Consider the following 27766-nt stretch of genomic DNA (forward strand, 5'->3'; position numbering starts at 1 on the left):
CTTTTGCTTATCATTTTCCAGTTCTACCAGCACCATCTGTGAAGAGACTACCCCCTTCCCATGCGAGATATTTAGGTGTTTTGTCGAAGATCAGTTGGCTGTATGTAGATGCGTTGATTTACAAAACCAAGAACACACCATTACTGACCACAAATATTTGATTTCTTTCATCACAGTCTTATCACCAATGTGTGGAACAATTGCCTTTTAATCAATGCAGTGGAAATAGAATAAAAGTATGGTAAGGTCATAACCTTGTAATCACACAATCCTTCAATAGTTGGAAAGTCTTTCCTTTTTCCCCCCAAAAACTATAGAATATTTGTTTTTTGTTTTTTCACTGCCTGAAAAACCTGATAGTTCATGATACTTGCTATTACTAACTGGAAGAAACTCTTACACAATGTTCTTGTTGTTGTAGTTAAGTGCCACTGAATTAGTTTCAACTCATAGTGGCCCTGCGTACGGTTTCCGAGGATTTAAATCTTTCAGGGAGCAGAACGTCTCATCTTTCTCCTGTGGTTCACAGTCTAGTGCTTATCAGATGGAGCTACCGTGCTCCGCAGAATAGACAATACTTGTATGATTATTTCATAGTATGTTTTTAAAATTTGATAACCTCAACCCATACTAAAAATGCACTTACCTGCTTCACGTTATATCCTGCTTTTGCACTAGTTTCAATAAACATAACATTCAGCTCTTTGGCTTTCCTTTCTCCCTCCTCAATTGACACTTGCCTGTAAGAAAGAAAAAGGATGAAACAATACTATAAAAATATAAAGCTCTGAAAATATTTTTTTCTGATTTCATGATACAGGCAAATTTAGTTTAAAACTTCACTAAGCTGCAGCACAAACTGTGCTTTTCTCTATATTATAAATCAGTAAAGAGTTTTTAAAAGGTGTTTTTACTGATTTACTTTTACTCAGCTGAACTCATCCTTTTTTCTTTTTTAAATTAAAAATACTGGATCCTTACCCATGTGATTCTAGGATTTATATAAAATAATTATAATTGCTACTATAAACTATATATAAATTATATATAACCACTTCCAAACTGTCAGGACCATATGCTGCTCTCAAATTTTACACTATGAAAACTGTTGTTAGAAACATTTTTGTGCACTTTGAATGATTTCCTTAGGTTGGATTTCCTGGAGTTCTGTAAGTACAATAATCCACTGCCATCAAGTCATTTCTGAAACATACAGACACTATACAGGATTTCTTAGATTGTATATCTTTAAGGGAGCAGACAACCTCATTTTTCTACTGCTGCTGGTGGGTTTGAACCAAGGACCGTGTAGTTAACAGCACCAATAAGTACAATAAAAGTGTCATAAGTACAATAAGTACAATAAAAGTGTCAAAAGACTTAATATATTTTAAAGCCTCTTGATATGAAAAAGTAATATTTTAATACTAATTTACAGGTCATTTTTTAATGCAGTATGTATAATTAGTAGTATTTCAAGCAGTGAACTCTTCAAATACAAGACTGGCACATAACTAGTCTACATATGAATGTTCTAATTAAATAGATCTAAGTTAGCTGAATAACTCTGCTTCCTACAATACTAAGAAAAACAAAGTAATGGAAAAGAATTTTCTCAGGCTCCCATCACATCTATCCACCTTCCTACCCACATGTACCTAGAAAGTCTACCTTTACTTCTATTAGTATACAGAAACTACTCTTATTCCCAAAATTTTACCCATTTAATTATTCTCTAGAACATATTATTCTAGACATTTACCCCTCTCTAAAAACATGGAACATATTCTTACATAACACTCCAACTGTGATTATTTCACATTTGCTTTATCCTCACACCCTCTCCTAGTAAAGTGTGTGTATATAAATAAAGCAGGCACACATTTTTTTTTCTGAACAGTTTGAGAGTAAAGTTGCCACCCTGCAGCTCTGTATTCTAAATAAATCAACAACGTAAATTCCCTAAATATAAAGACATTCTATTACATAACCATATGTAATTATTAAAATTCAGAAATTAACATGGATATCATTCCAATATATAGTCAGTCTATATATTTTTTATTTATATTTTATTCAGGTTTTGCCATTCATCCCAATAATGTTCTTCATAGTAAATGAAATATTTCTTTAAGGAACAACTTGCCCTCAACTATTTGCTACCCATACAATGGGGGGGGCGGGTAGGGTGGAAGATAAATGATGGACATATGTCATTATGACTTATGAATTTTAATATTTATTACAGTAATTATTACTATTGATTCTCAAATGTCTGCGGCCAGCAGAACTTCTTTAATTTGGCTCTCAAGCCTAATATTACCCCAACAATTTCTAATAACTTGTTTTATGGGATGACTAAATAACCCAGAAAAATTTTAAACATGGTTATTTCTTAGGCAGTCTTGGCTCCTATAGCGAGAACTGGTATTTAGAGATGGCAGTCTGGGCTCATTATCTTGGTTTAGGACTCTTCAGTGAAAAAAGATATAAAATACTAAAATTTTTAATGTGAAAATATATCATGGGGAATAAAGTATCATGAATTCATACTACCAATTTAACCTAGTTTTCCTTCTAGTAAAATTGTGGCCAATTTTGCCTGTTTATTTTGCTATTTGTTCCTCATTTCCTTAACTTGTTAATCAGTATTTTTCACCCTGGGAAAATTTCAGCCCCTACAGCCCTGGGACATCTGATATTATTGGGAGAAATAAAGGGCTGTCACAACTTTAGGGATGAAGGGTGGGGGGTGGAGTGTTACTGCTACTTGGTGGGTAGAGACCAGGGGTAATGCTCAACATTCTCCAATGTGCAAAATAGGCTCACACAACAAAGAATTAATTGGCCTCAAAATGTCAATCATGAGATTGAGAAACCCTGTTTTAAATGTTGGATGTATGACAATGTGCTGCCTGGATCTCTTTATCTATAATCACCTCCTCAGTGATCTTAGAATCAATGGCTTTAAATATCACCTACCAGAACAAAGATGTCACTTTGAGGACTAAAGTGCACTTGAACAAAGCCACGGTATTTTCAATAGCCTCATATGCATAAGAAAGTTGACACTAAATAAGGAAGACCATAGAAGAATTGATGCATTTGAGTTATGGTGTTGCTGTTGTTGTACCGTAGAATCGGTTCTGACTCATAGTGACTCTGGCACAGGGTTTCCGAGGCTGCAAATCTTTACAGGAGCAGAAAGCCTCATCTTTCTCCCACTGAACAGCTGGTAGTTTTGAACTGCTGACCTTGAAGTTAGCAGCCCGATTTGTAACCACTACGCTACCAGAGCTGTCGCAGAAGAATATTAAAGGTACCATGGACTAACAGAAGAACAAATAAATCTGTGTTGGAAGAAGTACAACCAGAAAGCTCCTTAGAAGACAACATGGCCAGACTTCACTTCTCAAACTTTGGACTTATTACCAGGAAGGACAAGTCCCAAGAGAAGGACATAAAGCTTGATAAAGATGTTGTTGTTGCTGTTGTTAGGTACCATCGAGTGGGTATTGAGTCATAGCGACCCTATGCACAACAGAACTAAACACTGTCCGTTCCCGGCCAACCTCACAATTGTTGCCACACTTGAGTCCATTGGTGCTGTCACTGACCCAATCTCGCTGGGGTCTTCCTCTTTTTCTCTGACCCTTCACATTACCAAACATGATATCATTCTCCAGTGACTGGTCCCTTCTGACAATATGTCCGAAGTATGAGAGACCAAGTTTGACCATCCTGGCCTCTAAGGAGCACTCTGGCTGCATTTCTTCTAAAACAGATCTGTTGGCTCTTTTGGCAACCCATGGCACTTTCAATATTCTCTTCCAACACCATGACTCAAATGCATAAATTCTTCCATGGTCTTCCTTATCACTGGCCAGCATTCGCATGCATGTGAGGTGATTGAAAATACCATGGCTTGGGTCAGGTGCACTTTAGTCTTCAAGCTGACATCTTTGCTCTTCAACACTTTAAAAAAAAGGTCTTGTGCAGCAGATTTGCCTAATGCAATACGTCATTTGATTTTCTGATTGCTGCTTTCATGAGTGTTGATAGTTGATCCAAGAAGAATGAAATTCTTGACAACTTCAACTTTTCTCCATTGATAAGAATGTTGTTTATTGATCCAGTGGTGAGGATTTTTGTTTTCTTTACATTGAGATGCAATCCATACTTTTGATCTTCATCAGTAAGTATTTTAAATTCTCTTCACTTCCAGCAAGCAAGATTGTATTATCTGCATATCTCAGGTTGTTAATGAGTCTTCCTCCAATCCTGATGCCATTTTTTTCCCCCATAGAACCCAGCTTCTTGGATTATTTGAACAGCATACAAATTGAATAAGTATGGTAAAAGAATACAACCCTATCGCACACTTTTCTTAATTTTAAACCATTTGGTGTTCCCATGTTCTGTTTGAACAACTGCCTCTTGGTCCAGGTACAGATTCCTCATAAGCACAATTAAGTGTTCCGGAATACTCACACTTTGTAATGTTGTCCATAGCTTGTCATGATTCACACAATCAAAAGCCTTTGCATTTCAGACAAAATCTATTGGGCATCAGCAATTATATCCCTTGTTCCACATCCTCTTCTGAATCTGGCTTGAACCTCTGGAAGTTCTCTGACAATGTATGTTTGCAGATGTTTCTGTATTACTTTATAGTAAAACTTTAACGGGTTATCAGAGAGATTGTCGGATGATTTCTGCATCCCATTGGGTCACCTCTCTTTGGAATGGACACAAATACATATCTCTTCCTATCAGTTGACAAGATAGTTGTCTTCCAAATTTCTTGGCATAGATTAGTGAGTACCTCCAGTGCCGCCTCACTTTCTTGAAATATTTCAATTTTTATTCCATCAATTCCCGATGCCTTGTTCTTTGCCAATTCCTTCAATGCACCTTGGACTTCTTATGCTACCTTTTGAAATGGTTGAACATCAACCATTTCCTTTTGGTACAGTGACTGTGTATGCCTTCCATCTTCTTTTGATGCTTTCTGCATCATTCAATAATTTGCCCAGAGAATCCTTCAATAACTAAAGTCAAGCCTTGAAATTTTTCTTCAGTTCCCCCAGCTTGAGAAATGCTGAGCGTGTTCTTCCCTTTTGGTTTTCTGATTCCAGATCTTTGCACATTTTGTTGTAATTAATATTTGACTTTATCTTCTTGAGCTATCTTTGAAATTTTCTGTTCAGCTCTTGTACCTCCTCATTTCTTCTATTAGTTTTAGCATCTCTACACTGGGGAGCAAGTTTCAGTGTCTCTTCTGATATCCATTTTGATCTTTTCCTTCTTTCTTGTCTTCTTAATGACTTTCTGCTTTCTTCATATATGATGTTCTTGATGTCATCCCACAACTCTCTGGTCTTCAGTCGTTAGTGTTTAATGTATCAAATCTGTCCTTCAGATGATCTCTACATTCAGGTGGAGCATATTTAAGGGTATATTTTGGCTCTCGTGACTTGTTTTCATTTTCTTCAGATTCAGTCTGAATTTACTTAGAGCAATTGATGATCTGTTCCATAATCTGTCCCTGGCCTTGTTTTAGCTGATGATATGGAGCTTTTCCACCGTCTACTTCCACAGATGTAGTCATCAATTTGATTTCTGTGTATTCCATCTGATGAGGTCCATGTGTGTAATTGACTCTTATGCTGTTTAAAGAAGGTATTTGAAATGAACACATCATTGGTTTTACAGAATTCTATTATGCATTCTCCAGCATCATTTCTATCATCAAGGCCATATTATCCAACTACTTATCCTTCCTCTTTGTTTCCAAGCTTTGCAATCTAATAAAAAGGTGAGGGTCAGCAAAAAAGAGGGAGACAGCCTATGAGGTGGATGGGCACAGTGGTAACAACTATAGGCTCAAGTGTAGCAGCAATTGTAAGGATGGTGCGGGACTGGGCAGTATTTCATTCTGTTGTACATAGGATTGCTATAGGTTGGAACAGACTTGACAGCACTTAACAACAACAACACATCATTAATATCACATGCAAGGCTCTGCAAGAAAGATGATAAACTGGGCAGAAAGGATGTGCAGGTTCTCTGCAGTAAGGATACAGATCCGTATGTGACAGATACAGAGGATGGTCCTCGAAGGAGGAACTGAGCTTCAGATGAAGGGATAAAAAAAACAGATCAAGAGGAAGTGACTGACAAACAGTGACAGAGGACTGAACGTACCGCAACCACCTTAAGAGTTCACGAATGGCTTTAGAGAAGAGAAAACATATTTGTGATGCAGAAACCTATCTGTGGTCAGCAGAGACAAAGGTGCAATTTTATTTTATTTTATTTTATACCCCCCACCCCACCCTCTCTCAGCATATAACCTCAGGACATCTCCTGCTTTCCAGGCAGTCAAAACCATGCGGGGGTTCTATGTACAATAACCTCACTAGAGCAGGCTCGGGTCCAAATCTGGATGGACACATGGGGTAGAGAAAAAGGGGGCAGAGAGTTAAGGAAAGGAGGTGGTATGTGTGGGCCTGCATGATGCAGCATGGCCATTTTGAACATTTTTAGGCGGCTATGAAGGCAAGAGGTCAGAGGTGGCAGAGCACACCACATACTGGCATAGAGAAAGCCAATGACTTCCCTTTTGTGCTGTGTGGGCTGTTTTTTAAAATTGTTGTTGGTTGTTTGTCTTCCTTCTTCTTACAGCACACAACAGGAGACAGCAACTGTGGCCATACAGCCAAGCTACAGCTGTATCCTCTACAACCGTATCACTTGGACAGAGCAAATACCAGCTGTTATATATCAGAGAAGTAACTACAAACTAAATCCACCTGAATTGAACTACACAAACAGTGAACAGAGAGAAGCTCGTCTCCTAATCACACACACTAGAAGGCAGTTGGTGAGTGTCTACAAATATACCAACGTACATTCATCAACTTAATACAAATACAAATACACCACCCACCACACCTAGGAAAGCAGCAAAAATTTCTGTTCAGATGAACAAGACAGAGTAGATCAAACAAATAATCAAGAGGCTCAAACTAAGAGCTAGAAACTGCTTTTGAGGATGAAGAGGCACTACCTGAAAAAATATTTTAGGAGAATGATATTGAGGTACACCCACACGTTTCACAGGAAGGTTGAGGAAAACTAGAAATAATTCAGAAAAGTGCCACAGGAACAATCCAACGAAATAAGGACAGCATTGAAGACAACACAAAACCTGCAAAAAGAAATGCAGAAGACCAATATTAAGATATTAGAAATGGACAATACACTGAAAGAGCAAAGGAGTAGAACTCAATCAATGGTAAGCATAATTAGTGAACCCGAAGATAAAACTCTCAATATTAGTCAGAGAGAAAAACAATTAAGAGAAAAGAATGAAAAAAATCTGAAGAATGCATATGATTCATGTGGAACAACATGAACAAGAATAACCTACAGATGATTAGAATTTCAGAACAGGAAGAGGCAAAGAAAACCACAGAAAAAAACAGTCGAAGAGCTGCTCGAAGAATTTCCCTAACATCATGAAAGTATTCAAGAAACTGAATGAATCCCAGACAGGATAAACTCCAAAAGAAAATCATCAAGACACATCATAAGCAAACTCTGCAAAATCAAAAACAAGGAAAGAATCCCAAAAGCAGCTTGGGAAAAACTAAATGTTAACTACAAAGGAAACCCAAAAGATTAATTTCTGACTTCTCAGTAGAAACCATGCAGTTGAAAAGGCAATAGGGAGACATACACAAAACTCTGAAAGAAACAACTACAAATCAAGAATCATATACCCAGAAAAACTGTCCCTCAAGTACAATGGCGAAATGAGAATAGTTCCAAATAATATAAATATAAGGAGTTTGTAAAAGCTAAGCCAACTTTACAAAAAATACTAAAGGGAGTCCATGGGACTAAGAACCAACAGTAGCAGACAACAACCAGAGATTGACATACATGGCAGCACCATCCAGAATTCAATCCAGATATAGAAGTAACCAGAGTAAAACAAAACTACAAGACTGAAGATAAGGAATCAGAGATATCAATCTATAATGAAGACAACTACAGAGCAAAAATAGGGTAACGTATAGTTACAGAATTCCAAATGGCAAGGAAGTTAAGTAGACTTCAAGATAAAACAGACTGCTGTAATTTGGGGAAGAAATTAATATATTGCAGGGTAACCTCGAAGAAACGTAATGCACCTTCTCATCAAATTAAGAAAAGGAAAGTCTATGAAGATTTGTAAACATTATAACTATGAGGAAATTGTCAAGAAAATGTATCATAAAAATGAACTCAGCACAGGAAAAAATGCATAACAAAGAAACCGGCAGCACTACAAAAAAGCACTCAGCAAAATAACTTCAGTTGGTTCATACCTATCGACAATTATGATGAATGTGTCAATGGATTAAATGTACCAGTCAAGAGACACAGAGTAACAGAATGTGTTTTAACAACAAAACAACAAAAAATGATTGACAGAAATGTTGAGAAAAACAAGGAAAAATTCAGTATAGTACTACAAGAACAATCAAACAAAATAAAGAAATGGAGGCAATACAAAACCTACAAACAGAATAGTAAGATACCAGAAATGGGCAATACACTAAAAGGGCAAAGGAGTAGATGTGAAACAATCAAAAAAGAAAGAAAAAAATCTGAGGAAAGCCTAAAATTTATGTGAGACAATGTGAACAGAATGACCTACCAGTGACTGGAATTCCAGAACAGGAAGACACAAAAGCACATAAGATACTCAAAAAGCTGCTGGAGGAAAATTTACCTAATACGAAAAATGAGAAGATAAACATTAAAGAAGCGGAATGAACCCCAAACATGACAGACCCCAAAATAAAATCACTAAGACATACATAATCAAACTCTTCAAAATCAAAGAATTAGAAAGAATCCTGAAATCAGCACAGGAAAAATGAAATGCAGGTATTATCTACAAAGGAAAACCAGTAAGATTAAGCTCTGATTTCAGTAGAAACCATGCAAGCAAGAAGGTAATGGAGAACCACATACAAAACTCTGAAAAAACAACAAAATCTGCCAATCAAGAATCATATACGCAGAAAAACTGTCACTAAAAATATGACAGCAAAATTAGAACATTTCCAGATAAACAGAAATTAAAAGAATGTGTAAAAACGAAGTCAGCTTTACAAAAAAAAATTAAAGTGAGTCATCTGGAGTCTGGTGTGGCACTGCAGATTAATGCGTTGGACTGCAAGGTTGGTTTGAACTGCAAGGTCAGCGGTTCAAACTCACCAGCCACTCTTCCGAAACCCTTGGCAGCACTTTAACAACAATGAAAGACTAAAAAGAAGGAATTAGAAATATCAATCTATACTGAAGACAACTACAATGCAAAAAGAGGGAAAAGTATAGTTACAGAATTCTAAATGGTGAGGAGGTCAAGTAGATTTCAAGATAAAACAGACTGTTTTAAAATGGGTAAGAAATAAATTACAGGGTAACCTCATATAATAATACACTTTCACATCAAATAAAAAAAAAAAGGAAAATCCATTTAGATTTTGTAAACATTAAAACTATGAAGAAATTGACAAGAAAAAGCACACACAAAAAATGAACTCAATACAGGAAAACATGTGGAACAAAGACACCATCAGCACCACAAAAATATACACAATAAAATGGCTACAATCAATGCATGCCAATTGACAATTACACTGAACATCAGTGGATTAACTGCACCACTCAAGAAACAGAGAACAGCAAAATGGATAAGAAAACATGATCCTCCAATATGCTATCTACAGGAAATACACCTTACCTAAAAAGACAAACACAGATTAAAAATTAAAGTATGGAAAAAACTGTATCAACTAATGGCAATAAAAAATGAGCAGGAGTGGCAATATGAATTTATGATAAAATAAGACTTTCAGAAAAAAACAAGCAGTGATAAAGGACAGTATCTCATGTTTAAAGGGTCAAGTTAACAAAAAGATCTAACTATAATATCCAAAAGGAGCTCTGGCAGCGTAGTGGTTACGAATCGGGCTGCAAACCACAATGTCAGCAGTTCGAAACTACCAGCTGCTCCTCGGGAGAAAGAGGAGGCTTTCTGCTCCTGTAAAGATTTACAGCCTCGGAAACCCTGTTCAGGGTCGCTATGGGTCAGAACCGACTCGATGGCACTTAACAACAACAACAACAACAACAACATAATATCTATGCTCCCAACGAAAGATCCTCAAAATACAAAAATAAAACTCTCATAGAATTAAGAAATACGTAACTCTACAATGTTGTTGTTATATGCCGTGGAGTCGGTTCTGACTCATAGGGAAAACCCTTTATAGGGTTTCCAAGGCTGTAAATCTTTATGGGAGCAGAAAGCCTCGTCTTTCTCCTGTGGAACAGCTGGTAGTTTCCATCAGCCCAATTTGTAATCAATACACTACTTCTGAAATTCAACCTAACAGCACAATACACAGTTCTTTCCAGTGCATGTGGAACATTCTCCAGAGCACACTATATGTTATTACACAAAGCAAGCCTCAATAAATTTTAAATCATCAAAATATTACAAATCATCTTCTCGTACAATGCTATAAAATTAGAAACCAAAAATAGGGAGATCAAGGAAACAAAATCAAATTAACTGGAAACTGAGTAACACCCTGCTTAAAAGCTACTGGATAACAGAATTAAAAGAGAAGAGCTGGCACTAATTTTATTCAAACTATTCCAGAACACAGAAAAGGATGGAAAATTGACAAATACATTTTATGAAGTGAGCGTATCCTCCATACCAAAACCAGGCAAGAACATCACTAGAAGAGAAAATTACACACCAATATCCCTCATGAACATAAATGCAAAATTTTCAATGAAATCCTGCCTGATAGAATTCAACAACATATCAAAAAATGAGACATCATGACCAAGTGGGATTCAAATCATGGATGCAAGGATGGTTCAATATTAGGAAAATAATCAACATAATCTTACATATAAATAAAAAAAAGAAAAAGAACCACACGATCATACTGATCAATGCAGAAAGGCACATGACAAAATCCAACATCCATTCTTGATAAAAACGCTCAACAAAGTAGGAATTGCAAGAAAATACCTCAACATAATTAAGAGCATATATACAAATCCATCAGCCAACATTACTCTCAATGGAGAGAAACTAAAAGCATTCCTTTTGTGAACATGAACCAGATTACAGGTGCCCTTAATCCCACTCCTATTCAATATTGTCTTGGAAGTCTTAGCTGGAGCTATAAGGCAAGAAAGGGAAATTAAAGGCATTCAAATTACAAAGAAAACGTAAAACTCTTTCTATTTGCAGATGATAGTTTCCTATACATTGAAAATCCAAAAGACTCAGTAAGATAATGATTGGAATGGCAGAGTATAAAGATTAGCTAGATTCATCTATACTAAAAAAGACAGCTCTGAAAAGGAAATTAGGAAAACAATACCATTTATGATAGTCACACCATAGATGAAATACTTAGGGATAAAAATAATCAGAGAAACAAAAAACCTAGACAAAGAAAACTATAAAATACTACTACAAGAAGACAAAAGAAATTTATAAAAGTGGAAGAATATACCATGCTCATGAATAGGAAGACTAAACATTGTGAAAATGTCTACACTACCAAAGGCAATCTATAGATATATTGCAATCCCAATCTAGAGTCTAACATCATTCTTTAGAGATAGGGAAAAAATTATCACAAACTTTATATGGAAAGCAAAAAGACCTCAGAAAAGCCAAGTACTGCTTAAGACAAACAAAGTTGGAGGTCTGTCCCTCCCTGATCTCAAAATTTACTACACAGTCACAGTGGTCAAAACAGCTTGGTATTGTACAATGAAAGATACATGGATCAAGGTAGAGAATTGAGAATCTAGTAGTAAATCTATCCACATAGTCAACTGATCTTTGATAAAGGGCGAAAACACAATGAACGGGGAAGAGATAGTCTATTCAACAAATGATGCAGGCAAAACGGAAAACTGATTTGCAGAATGAAACAAGGCCCATATTTCACACCATATAGAAAAATAAACTCAATACGGATTAAAAACCTAAAAGTAAAATACAGAACTATAAAGAACATCAATGTAAAAACAGGGACAAACTTAGGTGCTCTAATACATGACATACATACACTACCAAACATTACAAAAAACATCCAAACAGTGGAAGACAAAATACTAGAAACTTAGACATTTTACTTTCTAAAAATTAGAAACACATGTGAACCAAAAGACTTCACCAAAGAGTAAGAAGGAAGCCCACAGACTGGGGAAAACTGTTTTACAACAACATATTAAACAAGGTACTAGTATCTAAAATTTACAAAAAACTACAACACCTTTACAAGAAAAAGATTAAAAAAAAAAATTAAAAAGTGGACATAAAACATGAACAGACACTTCAGCAAGAAGACATTTGGGCAGTTAACAAACATTTGAGGAAATGTTCACAATCATTAACCACTGTTGTTGCTGTTGTCAAGTGCTGTCGAGTCGATTCCGACCCATAGTGACCCTGTATATGGTTTCCAAGGAGTAGCTGGTGAGCTTGAACTGCTGACCTTGCAGTTCAAACGGCTTTGCAGTCTGGCGCATTAACCCACAGTGCCACACCAGGACTCCATGTTAACCACTAGAGAGATACAAATCAAAACAAATGATGTAACATATAACATCTCACACCATTAAAAGTGACATTAAACAAAAAAATGCTGCTGAGGGTGTGGAGAGACTGGTACCCTACTACACGGCTGGTGGGACTGTAAAATGGATCAACCACTCAGGAAAATGGTATGGCACTTCCTCAGAAAGTTGGGAATAGAAGTATTTTATAGTCCAGAAATCCCGCTATTTGGTATTTATCTACAAGAAATACGAGCCATAACATCAGTAGATAGATATATGCATACTCATGTTCATCGCAGCACTATTCACAATAGCAAAACATGAAGGCAGCCTAAGTGCCCATTAATGGAAGAATGGATTAACAAACTTTGGTACATAACACACAATGTAATACTATGCAACCATGATGAATAATGATGAATCTGTCAAACACTTCATAACATGAATGTACCTGGAGGACATTATGCTGAGTGAAATTAGTCAATCACAAAAGGACAAATATTGTGTGAGACCATTATTGTAAAAGTTGAAGAAAAAGTTTTCATACTAAAAGAAGCATTCTTTGATGGCTATCAGAGTAGGGAGGGAGGGGAGAGTAAGTGACTGGCTAGAGGGTACACACATGTTATCTTGGGTTACTGGGTCTACAGGTAAGAAAGAAACTGGAGGAACCTCTACCACCCTTCAGGTCTGAAAAGGAACTCACCAATTTTCAGCCAAATAATTAGATGGGTTTACTGAGGGGGGGGGGAGGGGAGGACAACAACAAGCAATGGCAAGGTATGCTCACCATGGAATAGTCAATAATTTAAGATCAAAAGGGTAACAATTTTCCTAACGACAATGTTGGGAAGGGATAGGAAGGGAGGTGGAATGCAGGTAGGAACCAAAGGAGGGAAGCAGGACAACTGTTGTTGCACGGAGGGGATTATAATCACTGAGATGAAACAGAGTGTATAATTTATTCCCAATACACAATAAAAAGTTAAAAAATAAAATAACTGAAAGTAAACATGGTAGACACACTGATATATGTATGGTATATACTTAGTACAGTTTAGTAAGTATATAAACATGGTATATACTTGTTTCATGTGTTAAACATCATTAATTTTTTCCTTTTTTTTTTAGTGATTATAAAATATTTCATTTACTAATTACTATTTAATATCCAGAGTCCTGGTGTGGTGCTGTGGATTAATATGCTAGACTGCAAAATCAGTTTGAACCACAAGGTCAGCGGTTCAAACTCATCAGATGCTACTCAGAACCCCTATACAGGGTTGCTATGGGTCAAAACCAGCTTGACAGCACTTAACAACGACATTTAATATCCAATCTAGTACTGATGAGCATTTTTAGATTTAAATTTTTCTTTTAAGTATTACAAATAATGCTACAATAAAAATTCTTGTATATTCATCTTTTTACATTTCTGTGGGATGAAGTAGTGAATATTTAAAATTCTGATACATTATTAAATCCCATTGAAGTGTGGTAGTTATGTTTTCAGTAGAATGAGTTTATTGGAACTCTTGATACCGTGTTTTATCAATTTTCTAGATCTGGAGTTCTGGTGTGACGCTGTGGATCAATGTGTTGAACTGCAAAGTCGGTTTGAACTGCAAGGTCAGCAGTTCAACCTCAACAGCCACTTCTCAGAAACCCTATATAAGGTCATTATGGGTCTGAACCAACTCAACACTACTTAACAACAACAGTCAATTTAATAAGTAGATATGATCCCTACAATTATGTATTTAAACCTTTCAATCTATCTCTTAATAGTTTCAAAGTTTCACGCTATACTTATAAAAAGTCACCCACCCATCATAAAAGGTTCTTTTAATGTATTTATGGTTTGTTTCTTATCATTTAAATATTTCATCCACTTGAAACTTATTTCAGTGGAATGAACAAAGCCCTAATCCTTTAAAATGTGGATAGCAAAGGGGTGAGATGCTGCTGTGAAGTGCCACTGAGTCAGTTCTGACTCACAGAAACCGTGTATAGGGTTCCCAGGAGTGGCTGGTGAGTCAAGTGCTTATCCTATGGGACCACACCAGGACTGAGACAGTCTAGCAAAAATTACTGTGAAAGATGGCAATTCCAAAAATTACCCTAAAGAAAAGTTACTGTAAATATAATCTATAAAAGTTTCTGGAATTTGCATACTTAACTGAAATATTAAACAATAAAGGAACATATTGATTCCCTTTTAAATGAGTCTAGCTACAAAGGGAAACAATTTAGATATTAAAATTTCCTATTTAAAAATGAAGATACCTAGGGACTTGATACCAGAATGAATAAAGACTTTTTTTGTAACTGTACTACCAATTCTAATTGAGGTGCCACAGGAAGAAAAGGGCTTAATGGCTTTACAAGCTTTTAAAAGCATTGGATTTCTTGGCAACTTTTAATTTAACAGCACAACTTCATTACCTGAATTTCAATATCAACTCATGAATAATAAATAGTAAAAGTGCCTGCTAGTGAACAGAATGGTCTAGACTATTTAAAGGAAAAAAACAAAAACAAAAAACAACAACTAATAACTGGTAATACCCAGTAAGTCACTTAAAAACACAAAAAGCAGTTATTCATGCTACAGGTTCAATGGTAAATGTGAATACATTTTACACCATGTGACTTGAATATAGCTTTGCTCATTAGACTAAGATTTCACAATCCAAGCTATTCACTTCAAGTATATAGTTTGGCTCAACTATCCAATTAAAAAAAAACAAACCTACACTACTGAATTATAATGAATGTTTATAAAAGGAGACAATCAAGCAAAGAACATGCATTTAAATCATTATGAACTTAAAAAAAAAAGGACTTGTTTTAAAAGATATTTTGCTTTTTAATTAAAAAGCACTTTTGTCTAAACATTTTTTCACTGCAATCGTTTACAAATGGGTGTAGACAAAACAAAACTCATTTTTAAAAGCTGGACTTAATATTCATATTTCAGATCCCCTTGCTGAGAGCAAAATAATTATGTAAAAATAATTTTTTAGTGATAAATGTTAACAGGCTACTTAATATAGAAATAAATCATTCCATATATATACAAAATCACTCCATACCTCTTGTCAGCAAGATCTGTTTTATTTCCTACTAGCATGATGATAACATCACTTCCTCTTTCTGTTCTGACATCATCAATCCATTTTGTAGTTTGCTGGAATGAATTAACATCTGGTGTAGGAGGGTGGACAGAGAGATTAGGGCTATTGCAAATGCCTCCTCAAGTAACTGATTCTCCCAATCCAAAAAAAAAAAAGCCCTGAAAGTTGGAAGAGGTCTGGCACATTAGGACCCCACTTTTAATGTGCCTGCAACATGACTCCATTTTATCTGATGACAACTGTCAATGATCTAAAGCAATCATAAAGGGAAAAAACGTCTCAAAGTACCTTTTAGAGTTTAAAAAGTTTTAGACATGACCAAATAATTGTAATACACTTGGGAGACAGGGATTTTTTTTTTTAATTTAAGGACAGTTATGTGAGATAATATGGTATCACATTGCCACAATGCTTTTTTGATCACTTACACATACCAAACATGACAAAGAAAGCATCTCCAAAAGTATGTCAGCCAGTAAGTCCCAAAACATCCAGAAATTCTGTAGGCTTTAAATAGCTTTTCAACACCACTTAGTTTGCACTGCTTACTTAGTTTGTGATCACTTTAACTTAGAGAAGTTCATTAGTTTAATGTACCACAATCACTTGCAACAAAATCCATGTTCTCTAGTGTTGGATTCTAAGTAGAGTATGTCAACACTTTTTACAGGCACTGAAGAAAACAATTTACTGATATTATTTTAACCACATTTATGTAATTTTTTTAAAAAGAGAAATACCCAGGTTTCACTTGCTATAGTTAAAGTAAGCACAAACATTTTAAAGCTGCAAAACGTGTCAATGTACAATAATGAACATTTTTTTAAACAAGTGAAGCTGCAAGAAAAGACTGCATATAGCACGTATCAAAAAAAAAAAAAAAAAACAGCCCCTTAAGTGACAAAATTCTAATTCTCCCATGGCAATTATTAAGTAAGCATGACTTTTCAATGATCAGATATGAAAAATATATAGTAACAGTAGCATTCGTTCAAATCAATAGTGCCTTTATTTTAAAGTTATGGAAACTATACTAAGCTGGACTATACTATATGGAATAGTACTTAATATTCCTTAATTCATGTCCTAAGCCAATGTACAAATTAATTTCAATCAGAGAGCATTTCCTCTCAGTCACCAATGAAATGCATGGAAAATTTACACTCACTTAAAATGCCAGAGACATTATTTAGTCTATGGTGGTGGTGGTGGTGGTGATGTGCCGTGGAGTCGGAACCGATTCATAGCGACCCTGTACAGGGTTTCCTAGGCTGTAAATCTTTATGGGAGCAGAATGCCTCATCTTTCTCCCGTGGAACAGCTGGTAGTTTCGAACTGCTGACCTTAAGGTTTGCAGCCTGATTTGTAACCACTACGCTACCAGAGCTCCTTCTAAAATAAAAAGAGAAACCATTATTTATGTGGTCTCTCTCTATTTTTATCTTGGTGAGAATTGAAAATATAATTTATTAACCAACAAAATAAATCAGTCTTAGTCAATGAAAATGATTCATTCAAAATAGTGCATTTATCTTTTTTTCTGACTTTCTCTCTATATAGAGGTTGGCAGGAAAGGGTAAGCAGAGTAAAGCTGACTAGCGGAAGCTTTTAATAGCCACAACAGAGGCCTTGGAAGAGTTGGGAAACTTGGCAAGAGGCTTAAGAGCACACTTTTATTTTAGAAAAATCTGAAATCAAGTTAAATGAAAAAAAAAAAAAAAAAAAAGACATTTTTTTCCACTACGATGATGGTATGGCTTGGTGGTAACAGGATAATTTTAAGGGAGGATTCTTAATTTGACTTGATTGAAAATTTCTGAGAGAAAATAATCTAATGGCATAGAAATAAAGCATACTGGCACAAATACCAAAGTAAATATTTATGACATGGCTGGTCAGTGATAAGATTTGCTCTATTTTTACATGCCATCATGAAAAACAAGCACAAGACAAGAACAAGCATGCAGCTAAGCTAAAGGTTAAAGGAAGATTAAAAATGCATAATTCCCCCCACTCACTTGTGATATCATAAACAACAACTGCCACAGTGGAGTCACGAATGTAGCTAGGAATCAAGCTCCTGAACCGTTCTTGACCTGCTGTGTCCCATAATTGCAATCGTACCTAACAACAAAATCAGTCAAACAAGCAAGAAAAATAAGAGAGGTCAACCCATTTCAAAATACCTACTTGTGATATCGTAAACTACTACAGCTGCAGCAGAATCACGGATGTAACTGGGAATGAGGCTACGGAAACGTTCCTGACCCGCAGTATCCCACAGCTGCAGCCTGATCTGTGGGATGGGAAACAATAAATAACAACAAAAAAAACCCCAAAAAACTAATACTAAAAAGAAAAGAAGAAAAAAATAATGCTTTTAAAAAGGGGAGGGGAAGGAAGGGAGGCAGAAAGGAGATTCATGCAAAAGGCCAGAAGTGTGACATATAAAAATAACACAAAATTTTCCTTTTTCAAAGGGATTATTTTTAAATGCTGCTCGCTTGGTAAGTAAATGATTGAAAAATGGCGCTGGGAAAGATTTCACAGCATCAAAAACGTGGCTTTCCCTTTTGTCCTTCCTGTAATCACTCTTTAAATCTATGCCTTCCAGATGACAAAAAGTAAACTCTGTCGGTGTTCAAACAGTAAGAATGAGAGAAAAACAAAGGAAAAAGTCAATGAGCAGTCCAGGATATAAGAGTAAAGGAATCACTGTTTTTCTTAAAGACTTTTCAAAGCTAAAATATGTCCCTTTCCTACTGGGTCAAGAATACTTTGAAGTAGGGCCCTGGCTTTTTTGCTTATGTTTCACCCATACATTTCTCTCTAGAACATTCCATACCCATTGCCATCAAGTGGATTCCAGTTCATAATGACATAAGTTATTAGAACATTCCATAGTCTCACACACACACAAATCTTTTTATAAGTCTACATGAAGTAATTCCTTTCTTACTTTCTCAAATCTATATTAAGGGAATAAAATCCTGAAAATAAGTATCAAACTATCTTATCATTATAAAGCAGTTCTCAAATTTTCAAACTTTAAAAATGACATGCTATATATTAAAACACAAAAGAGAACATCTGAAAGAACAAAACTCACACACTGATTAAACAAAACAATTTTTCTTAGGTATAGGTCTCAAGATTTTGTGTTTAGTCTTCAATGCATAGTGGGTTAGCTATTTTTCAAAGGAGGACAGAAATTACACTGTATTTATGGGTAATATTCCAAAGGATATGAAAAAAGATATGACAATTAAATATATGTTACTATTCACAGTCTAATTTGGTATACATTGTATTCTGAAAGGAAAACTTAATAGTTCACAACTTAATATTCAAATGAAATCTTCCTGAAGAGTAGCATTAAAAAGGTCTTTAGCAGCTCTAATTTCTTCAGAAAAATTATCTTTTAATTATTTCCTAACCTTACGTATTATCACATTTCCAAATAAGATGGATTGGCACAGTGGCAGCATCAATGGACTCAAGCATAACAACAATTGTGAGGATGGTACAGGACTGGGCAGTATTTCGTTTGATGTGCACGGGGTCGCTATGAGTTGGATTTCACTTTGGGATAAGAAACCAGAACAGTAGGTATTATTAACTATGTAATAACAGTTTCCCTAGACGCCTGAAAACTTACTTTAGTTTTCTACCCTAAGTGTTGCAGAAAATTGCACACTAAAAACATTACTCACTGTTCGATCTTCCAAGTACATTGTTTTTGATAAAAAGTCAATGCCAATTGTTGCCTACAAAAGAAAACAACACAAAGAAGTTAACAAATATTTTAATGGCAGTCAACAGTTCAAGGTTCAAATAGAAATTCATCAAAGTCACGAAAGAAAGAACAAAATTTCCAGTCATAATAGCATCCATCTATTAAATACCTACTGTGTGTTAAGGATTGTTCTAAGACTTAAAATCATCTCCAATCCTATGCTATTTAGAGACCAATCCCTGAAGGAGATCATGGTTAGTAAAGTAAGGGTATGTGGAAAAGAGAAAGACCCTAAACAAGATGGACTGATACAGTAGTTGCAATAATAGACTCAATGATTGTGAGGATGGAGCAGGACCATGCAGTGTTTTGTTCTGTTATACACAGGGTTGCTATGAGTTGCAATCAGTCCAATGGCAGCCAATAACACCATCAAAAAAAATTCTTAGGTATCTTTGCAAGGCAACCATTATCATCACAATTTTTCACATGAGGATGAAAAAAATAGGGATAAGAACACTGGGGTTCAGAGATGCTAATTAACTGGCCTATCAAACAGCTTCTATTGTGGAGTTGAGATTGTTTGACTATAAAGTTCAGCTATTCTAATCCATAGGTGGAATATATTTAAGATATTATTTTGGCCTTGGTGGATTTGTTTTAATTTTCTTCAGTTTCAACCTTGTACTGAATGGTGATGTGGAGCTTTACCATGACTAGTTCCACAAATATAACCTGTATATTCTGTCCCAAAGGATCCACATGTACAGTCACTATTTATGTTATTGAAAAAAGTATTTGCAATGTGTAAGCTATTGCTCTTGCAAACTTTTAGTATGCAATCTATCACCAAGACCGTATTTTCTAACTACCAATTCTTCCTGTTTGTTTCCAACTTTCACATTCCAACCACCAGTAATATTAATACATCTTGACTGCATGTGTGATCAGTTTCAGCATGAAGGAAGTGGGTTGTTGTTGTTGAACTCTGCTCCATCCTAGTCACTAGGGTTGACTCATTCTACTTTGAGTCCTTCCAACCTGAAGGATTCATCTTTTGGCATTATATATCAGACAGTGTTTACTGCTATTAGTAAGATTTTCAGTGGCTAATTTTTCAGAAATGGATTGCTGCTTTCTTCTTCCTACCTTTTCTTAGTTTGGAAGTCCTGCTGAAACTTGTCCACTACCGATTAACCCCACTGGTATTTGAAGTGTTGCTGGCATAGCTTACAGTATCACAGCCAAATGCAAGCCAACACAGTAAGAGAAGCTGACAAACAGGTGGTGGGATCAAATCATACCATCATTAGAACCCTACTATAAGACTAAATAAACAAATTTCTAATGACTTAAAACATTCCATTGGCCACCCAAACCCATGAAAAGATGCTTAACATCATTAGCCATCAGGGAGATGCAAATCAGAATCACAATGACAAATCATTTCACTCCCACTAGGATGGATACTACTAAGTGCTAGGTTAGCATCTCAAACACATCAGTCACGCTTTGGAAGAAAGATGAGTCTTTCTGACCCCATAAAGATTCACAGCCTCAGAAACCCTAGACAAGAGTCTTGAGTCAGAATTTACCCGATGACAGTGAATTTGGTTTTTGGAGGATAAATAGTAAGATTTGTGTTTTTTTAAAAAAGAAAATAGATAATGTTAAGAAGATGTGGGAAAACAGGAACCCATATCCATTGCTGAGATGAATGCAAAATGGTACATACAGCAGCTGTGAAAAACTGCAGTGCTTCCTCAAAACACTAAAAATATATAATCCAACCATTCCAGTCCTAAGTATAAACCGAAAAGACATGAAAGTAGAGACTTATACACCAATGCTCACTGTGGCACTATTCACAATAGCTTAAAGTGGAAATCACCACTACCTAAAAGCTCATCAATGGATAAACAGATAAATCGAATGTGATGAATATGCATGACAGAACTACTCAGCCAGTATGGGAAAATCTTGATGCATGGTACAGTATGGATGCAGCATACTGTTATGACCTCACTTATATAAAAAGAAAAGAAAAGAAAAGAGATGGTGTCCTGGTATGGTGCTATAGGATAAGTACTGGACGGCTAACCACAAGGTTGGTGGTTCAAATCCACCAGCTGCTCCACGGAAACCCTATACAGGGTCATTATGAGTCAGAACCTATTTGACAGTACTTAACAACAAGAGAAACAACAAGGGTACAATGTAAGGGAAAATAGGTTACTCCTTATGGAGTACTGATTTTTGGTTTATAATGTTGAAAAATTGCATTGATAAGGGTAGGGTTACACAACTGACTATTATCATTGCTACCAATAAGCTATAAAAATTCGAATTGCAAAGAGTTGTGGAATATTTACAACAGCAACAAAAAGTACCTGCTTGGAGGTCCCTGGGACCATCAAGGGAGAAGAGCGTAGAGCAGGACCCTATCCAGAGACGTGACGCCAGAGATGGAGGCAGAGACGATGAGTGGAGAGATGGAGCAGCTGGGGACTTTAGTCCCAGAGAGGAAGAGGGGCTGTGTGCTGATGACTGGGGGGACCAGGTTTGCAGGGTATACCCTTTGGTTGGTTGATGATGCATGGAGGGGATTGTAACCATGGCAATGAAACGACATTCGATAGGAAGAATGTAAAGCTAATGTTCTCTCATATAAACTATCATATAATTTGCAATAAAACAGTTAAAAAGAGAGAGAGAGAGAGATGGGCATTAACCAAATCATCGCATGAAGAAAAGTATTACAAATTGTCTCCGTATGTGTATAAATATATCTGAATTTTAACATGTAAAAAAATAGTCTGCCTTGAACACATGCTCTTTTAAGACCTATCTATTGTTGTCAAGTGCCTTTGAATAGGTTTCTACCCATAGAGACCCTGTATAGGGTTTCTAAGGAGGGTTGGTGCGCTTGAAACACCAACCTTGTGGTTCAAGTCGACTTTGCACTCTAGCATATTAACCCATAGAGCCGCACCAGAACTCCAAGACCAATCTATATAAGATCAAACTGACACTAAGAACTCAAAAAATTAGATAGGCAGCTTAGGTAGCAGTATGAGTTTGTTAATGGGGGAGGAACAAGGAACTACTTAGAAAAAGGTGAGAATACTTACATGTCTCAAAGGATGTAATTAATGTCACCAAATTATTTGTGCAGAAATGTTCTATAGTTTGAAACAGTATAACATTCATATTAATTGCATAAAAGCATGGTACTTCAGCAAAAACACCTGACTAAGAAACTGTGTCCTGCTGAGGCATCAGGTGTAAAGATAAGCTGCTAACTACGGGTTTGGTGGTTCCAACCTACCAGCCACTGCTTGGAAACCCTATACAGGGTGGCTACGAGTTGTAACCAACTTGAGGACACTTAACAACACAACAAGAAACAGAAGGATAGAAAATAGTGGTCAGAGAAAAGAGTATTTGAACCAATGATTTCTTGGAAAAGACCTAACTGCTGATGACAATGACTATGGGAATAGGTAAGGCCTTGATGAGGTCATGCAAATGATCTTCTACAAGCACATAGGTGCCTAGATCACTGACAAGCAAGAACAGAGAGGGTTATTTTAAACCAAGTACTAAGGTCTTCAAGAACTCCTGATGCGGCACTGTAGGGTAAGTACTCAACTGAGAAACACAAGGTTGGTGGTTCAAACTCACCAGCTGTTTCTCAGAAACCTTTACATGGTTGTTACAAGTCAAAACTGACTCGATGTCATGTAACAACAAAAATAACAAGGTTTTCAAAGGAATAAGTAGGAAAAACAAGAAAGAAGCCATTTAAATAATTTTTCTCTAAATGGTAAATGACAATAATCACAAAACAGTACAGCCTTTGTTCTTCAAAAAGGAAAAAACAACCACTTTGCATAGAGATTACTATTCTCACTTTGTAACAGAAAACAGGGACTCTGAAAAATTAAGTGGGTTTTCTAGAAAGAAAATACCCAAATTTTCAAGAATTTAAATAAAAACATATTCCTGAAGTAAAATAAGTATTTCAAGTGTAGGAAAATATACTAAAAAGGAAAGGATTCAGATATAAAAATTTATCCTAAAAGATTCCCATTTTTCCCATTAAAACAAGACAAAATAAAAACACAAAAACAAGATTTGATAAATAATTAAAATAGTGGCAGCTACCAATAAGGAAGAAGTCCTGGTGTGGCACTGTGGGCTAATGCACCAGACTGCAAAGCCTTCTGAACTGCAAGCTTGTTGTTGTTTTAGGTGCCATCGGGTCAGTACTGAATCATAATGACCCTATACACAACAGAATGAAACAATACCAGGTCTTGCGCCAACCTCACAATTGTTGCCACGCTTGAGCCCACCAATGTTGCAAAATTGGCAATCCACCTTGCTAGGGCTTCCTTTTTTTCTTTGACCCTCCACATTACCAAACATGCTATCATTCTCCAGCAACTGCTCCCTTCTGACAGTATGTCCAAAGTATGAGAGATGAAGTTTGTCCATTTTGGACTCTAAGGAGCACTCTGGCTACACTTCTTCCAACAGAGATCTGTTGGTTCTTTTGGCAGCCCATGGCATTTTCGATATTCTCCTCCAACACCGAAACTCAAAAGCATCAATTTTTTTTCTACATTCTTCCTTATTCACTGTCCAGCTTTCGCATGCATATGATGTTACTGAAAATACCATGGCTTGGGTTAGGCACACCTTAGTCCTCAAGCTCACATCTTTGCTCTTCAACACTTTAAAATTTCTTGGCAGCAGATTTGCCTAATGCAATAACGTCATTTGATTTCTTGACTGCTGTTCCATGTGTGTTAATAGTTGATCCAAGAAGAATGAACATTCATTGATAAGAATGTTGTTCACTGGTCCAGTGGTGAGGATTTTTGGTTTTCTTTACTTTGAGATGTAATCCATACCGAGGCTGTGCTCTTGATCTTCATCAGTAAATATTTTAAGTCCTCTTCATTTTCAGCATGCAAGGTTGCTTATCGCAGGTTGTTAATGAGTCTTCCTCCAGTTCTGATGCCACATTTTTTTTCATATAATCCAGCTTCTCGGATTATTTACTCAGCATACAGGTTGAATAAGTATAGTGAAAGAATACAACCCTGTCACACACCTTTCTTAATATTAAATTCAGTGTTCCCCTGTTCTGTTCTAAAAACTGCCTCTTGGTCTAGGTACAGATTCCTCATGAACACAATTAAGTGTTCCGGAATACTCATACTTCACAATGTTGTCCATAGCTTGTCATGATCCACACAATCAAAAGTCTATGCATAGTCAATAAAGCACAGGTAAACATCTTTCTGGTATTCTTTGTTCTCAGCCAGGACCCACTGAACATCAGCAATGATATTCCTTTTTTCACATCCTCTTCTGAATGCAGCTTGAATCTCTGGAAGTTCTCTGTCAATGTATGCTTGCAGCTGTTTCTCTATTACCTTATAGTAAAACTGTACTTGTATTGGATATCAAAGATATTGTCCGATGATTTCCAAGTTCTGTTGGGTCACCTCTCTTTGGAGTGGGCACAAATATGGATGTCTTCCAATCAGTTTGCCAGATTAGTTGTCTTCCAAATTTCTTGGCAGAGATGAGTGAGAGTGCCTCCTGTGCTGCCTCACTTTCTTGAAAGATTTCAATTTTTATTCCATCAATTCTTGGTGCCTTGTGTTTTGCCAATTCCTTCAATATACCTTGGAATTCTTACTTCAGTATCAGTGGCTCTTGATTATATGCTACCTCTTGAAACGGCTGAACATTAACCATTTCCTTTTGGTACAATGACTCTGTGTATTCCTTCCATCTTCTTTTGATGCTTTATGCATCATTCAATAATTTGCCCAGAGAATCCTTCAATAAAGAAAGTCAAGCTTGATTTTTTTCCTTCAGTTCCCCCAGTTTGAAAAATACTGAGCATGTTCTTCCCTTTTGGTTTTTTGATTCCAGTTCTTTGCACATTTTGTTGTAATATTTGGCTTTGTCTTCTTGAGCTGATCTTTGAAATTTTCTGTTCAGCTCTTGTACCTTATTGCTTCTATTTGCTTTAGCATCTTTACAATGAAGAGCAAGTTTCAGTGTCTCTTCTGAAATCCATTTTGATCTTTTCCTTCTTTCTTGTCTTAATGACTTTTTGCTTTCTTCATGTATGATGTTCTTGATGTCATCCCACAGCTGTTCCGGTCTTTGTTCTTTAGTGTTTAATGTAGCAAATCTGTCCTTCAGATGATCTCTACATTCAGGTGGGGCATATTTAAGGGCATATTTTGGCTCTCGTGGACTTGTTTTCATTTTCTTCAGCTTCAGTTTGAATTTGCATATGAGCAACTGATGGTCTGTTCCACAATCTGTCCTTGGCCTTGTTTTGACTAATGATATGGAGCTTTTCCATCATCTCTCCGCAGATGTAGTCAATTTGACTTCTGCGCATTCGATGTGGTGAGGTTCATGTGTATAATCATCTCTTATGCTGTCTAAAGAAGGTATCTGAAATAAACAAATAATTGATTTTGCAGAATTCTATCATGTGACCTCCAGTATCACTTCTATCACTAAGGCCATATTTTCCAACCGCTAATCCTTCCTCTTTGTTTCCTACCGTTGCATTCCAATCACTAGAAATGATCAATACATCTTGACTGCATGTTTGATCAATTTCAGATTGAAGAAGTTGGTAGCATTCTTCTGTTTTGTCCCCACTGGCTTTAGTGGTTGGTGCATTAATTCGAATAATATTGGTATTAACTGGTCTTCTCTGGAGGCGCATAGATATTATCCTATCACAGACAAGGTTGTACCTCATGACTGAATTGGATATGTTCCTTTTGACAATGAATGCAACATCATTCCTCATCAATTTATCATTCCCAGCATAGTAAACCAAGTGGTTGTCAGATTCAAAATGACCAATACCAGTCCATTTCAGCTCACTAATGCCTAAGATATTGATGTTTATGCGTTTCATTTTATTTTTGACAATTTCTAATTTTCCTAGATTCATACTTCATACATTGCATGTTCTGATTATTAATGGATTCTTACAGCTGTTTCTCTTCATTTTGAGTTGTACCCCATCAGCAAATGAAGGTCCCAAAGGCTTTACTCCATTTGCGTCAACATGGTCAACTCTATTTTGAGGCGGCAGCTCTTTCCCAGTCACATTTTGAATACCTTCCAAACTGAGGGGCTCATTTTCCAGCACTATATCTGACAGTGTTTCTCTGCTATTCACAGCAACTCACAAGCCAACACAGTACAACAAACTGACAGATATGTACAAGGGCCTTAAAAATTCTTGAAAATGTAAAATTAAAAAAATAATGGAATATTTCTGTGAACTTTTTCAAGCTCCCCTTTATGCTGTCAGGTGCTGTCAGTCATTTCTGATACACAGTAACCCTGAAAGACTAAGTAGAACTGTCCCACAGAGTTTTTCTAGGCTGTAATCTTTACAGGAGAAGATCAACAAGTCTTTTCTCTCATAGACACTGGTGGGTTCAAATCACTGACCTTTGGTTAGCAGCCTGGTGTTTATAGTTACCATGTTACCTAGGCTTCTTAAGTTTTATATTACATACATAAATTTTAAATAACTTTTTTTGGTATGGATATACAATTCATATAACATTTATCCTTTAAAGAATATAATTCAATACCTAATCAAAGATCATGAAGATATTTAAGAGTTTTATAATCTTAGCTTTTGATTCATTTTCAGTAAGTTTTTGGATATAGTGAAGTAGGAGTCCAAATTCATTCTTTTGTTATGTAAATAGCCAGTCATTCCAGTACCATCTGTTGATGATTCTTTCTCCATTGAACCATCTTGACACCATTGTCAAAAATCAACTGAGCATATTATTTCTAGACTATCAATTCTATTCCAATATCATTGTATCTCTCCTTACAAAAGTACTACGGAGCTTCCGGAAAAGATGGCGGATCGGATGGAAGTATAGTAACGACTTCTGCTGAGAACAACACAGACTACAGGACCAAGAAGGCTCACGGAATGGTCCCAGTACTCTGAACCACATATAAAGGAATATTCAGAAGGTTGGAAGACTTACAGCTGGGGAGTCTGTGGCAGAAGAAAGAAATCCATTGCTTCCTGTTTCAGAACACTCAGGTGCTCCAGGAGCTGCCATTTTGTAGTGGGGCCAAGCGGGGAAAGGATCAGAGCAGCCAAGGACGTCTGACAGAGCCGCAGAGATAGAGGTGTGGA

General features: G+C 36.2%; 1 protein-coding gene across 3 annotated transcripts in view; it reads right to left on the minus strand.

The window, feature by feature from the left end:
• RAB6A (RAB6A, member RAS oncogene family) overlaps window positions 1–27766 on the minus strand; it is a 100555-nt gene that overhangs the window by 19024 nt on the left and 53765 nt on the right. Inside the window, exons 3-6 of one of the 3 annotated variants that reach the window (XM_006870280.1) lie at window positions 19514–19567; window positions 17991–18096; window positions 15759–15870; window positions 647–740 (exon numbers count right to left, since the gene is read on the minus strand). In XM_006870280.1, coding sequence (XP_006870342.1) covers window positions 647–740; window positions 15759–15870; window positions 17991–18096; window positions 19514–19567 — 366 coding nt within the window. Of the gene's footprint in view, window positions 1–646; window positions 741–15758; window positions 15871–17818; window positions 17925–17990; window positions 18097–19513; window positions 19568–27766 lie in introns of all 3 variants that reach the window. The other 2 variants (XM_006870281.1, XM_006870282.1) reach the window with 2 other exon arrangements.

The sequence above is a fragment of the Chrysochloris asiatica genome, unplaced genomic scaffold (assembly GCF_000296735.1).
Source record: "Chrysochloris asiatica unplaced genomic scaffold, ChrAsi1.0 scaffold00140, whole genome shotgun sequence".
NCBI lineage: Eukaryota > Metazoa > Chordata > Mammalia > Afrosoricida > Chrysochloridae > Chrysochloris > Chrysochloris asiatica.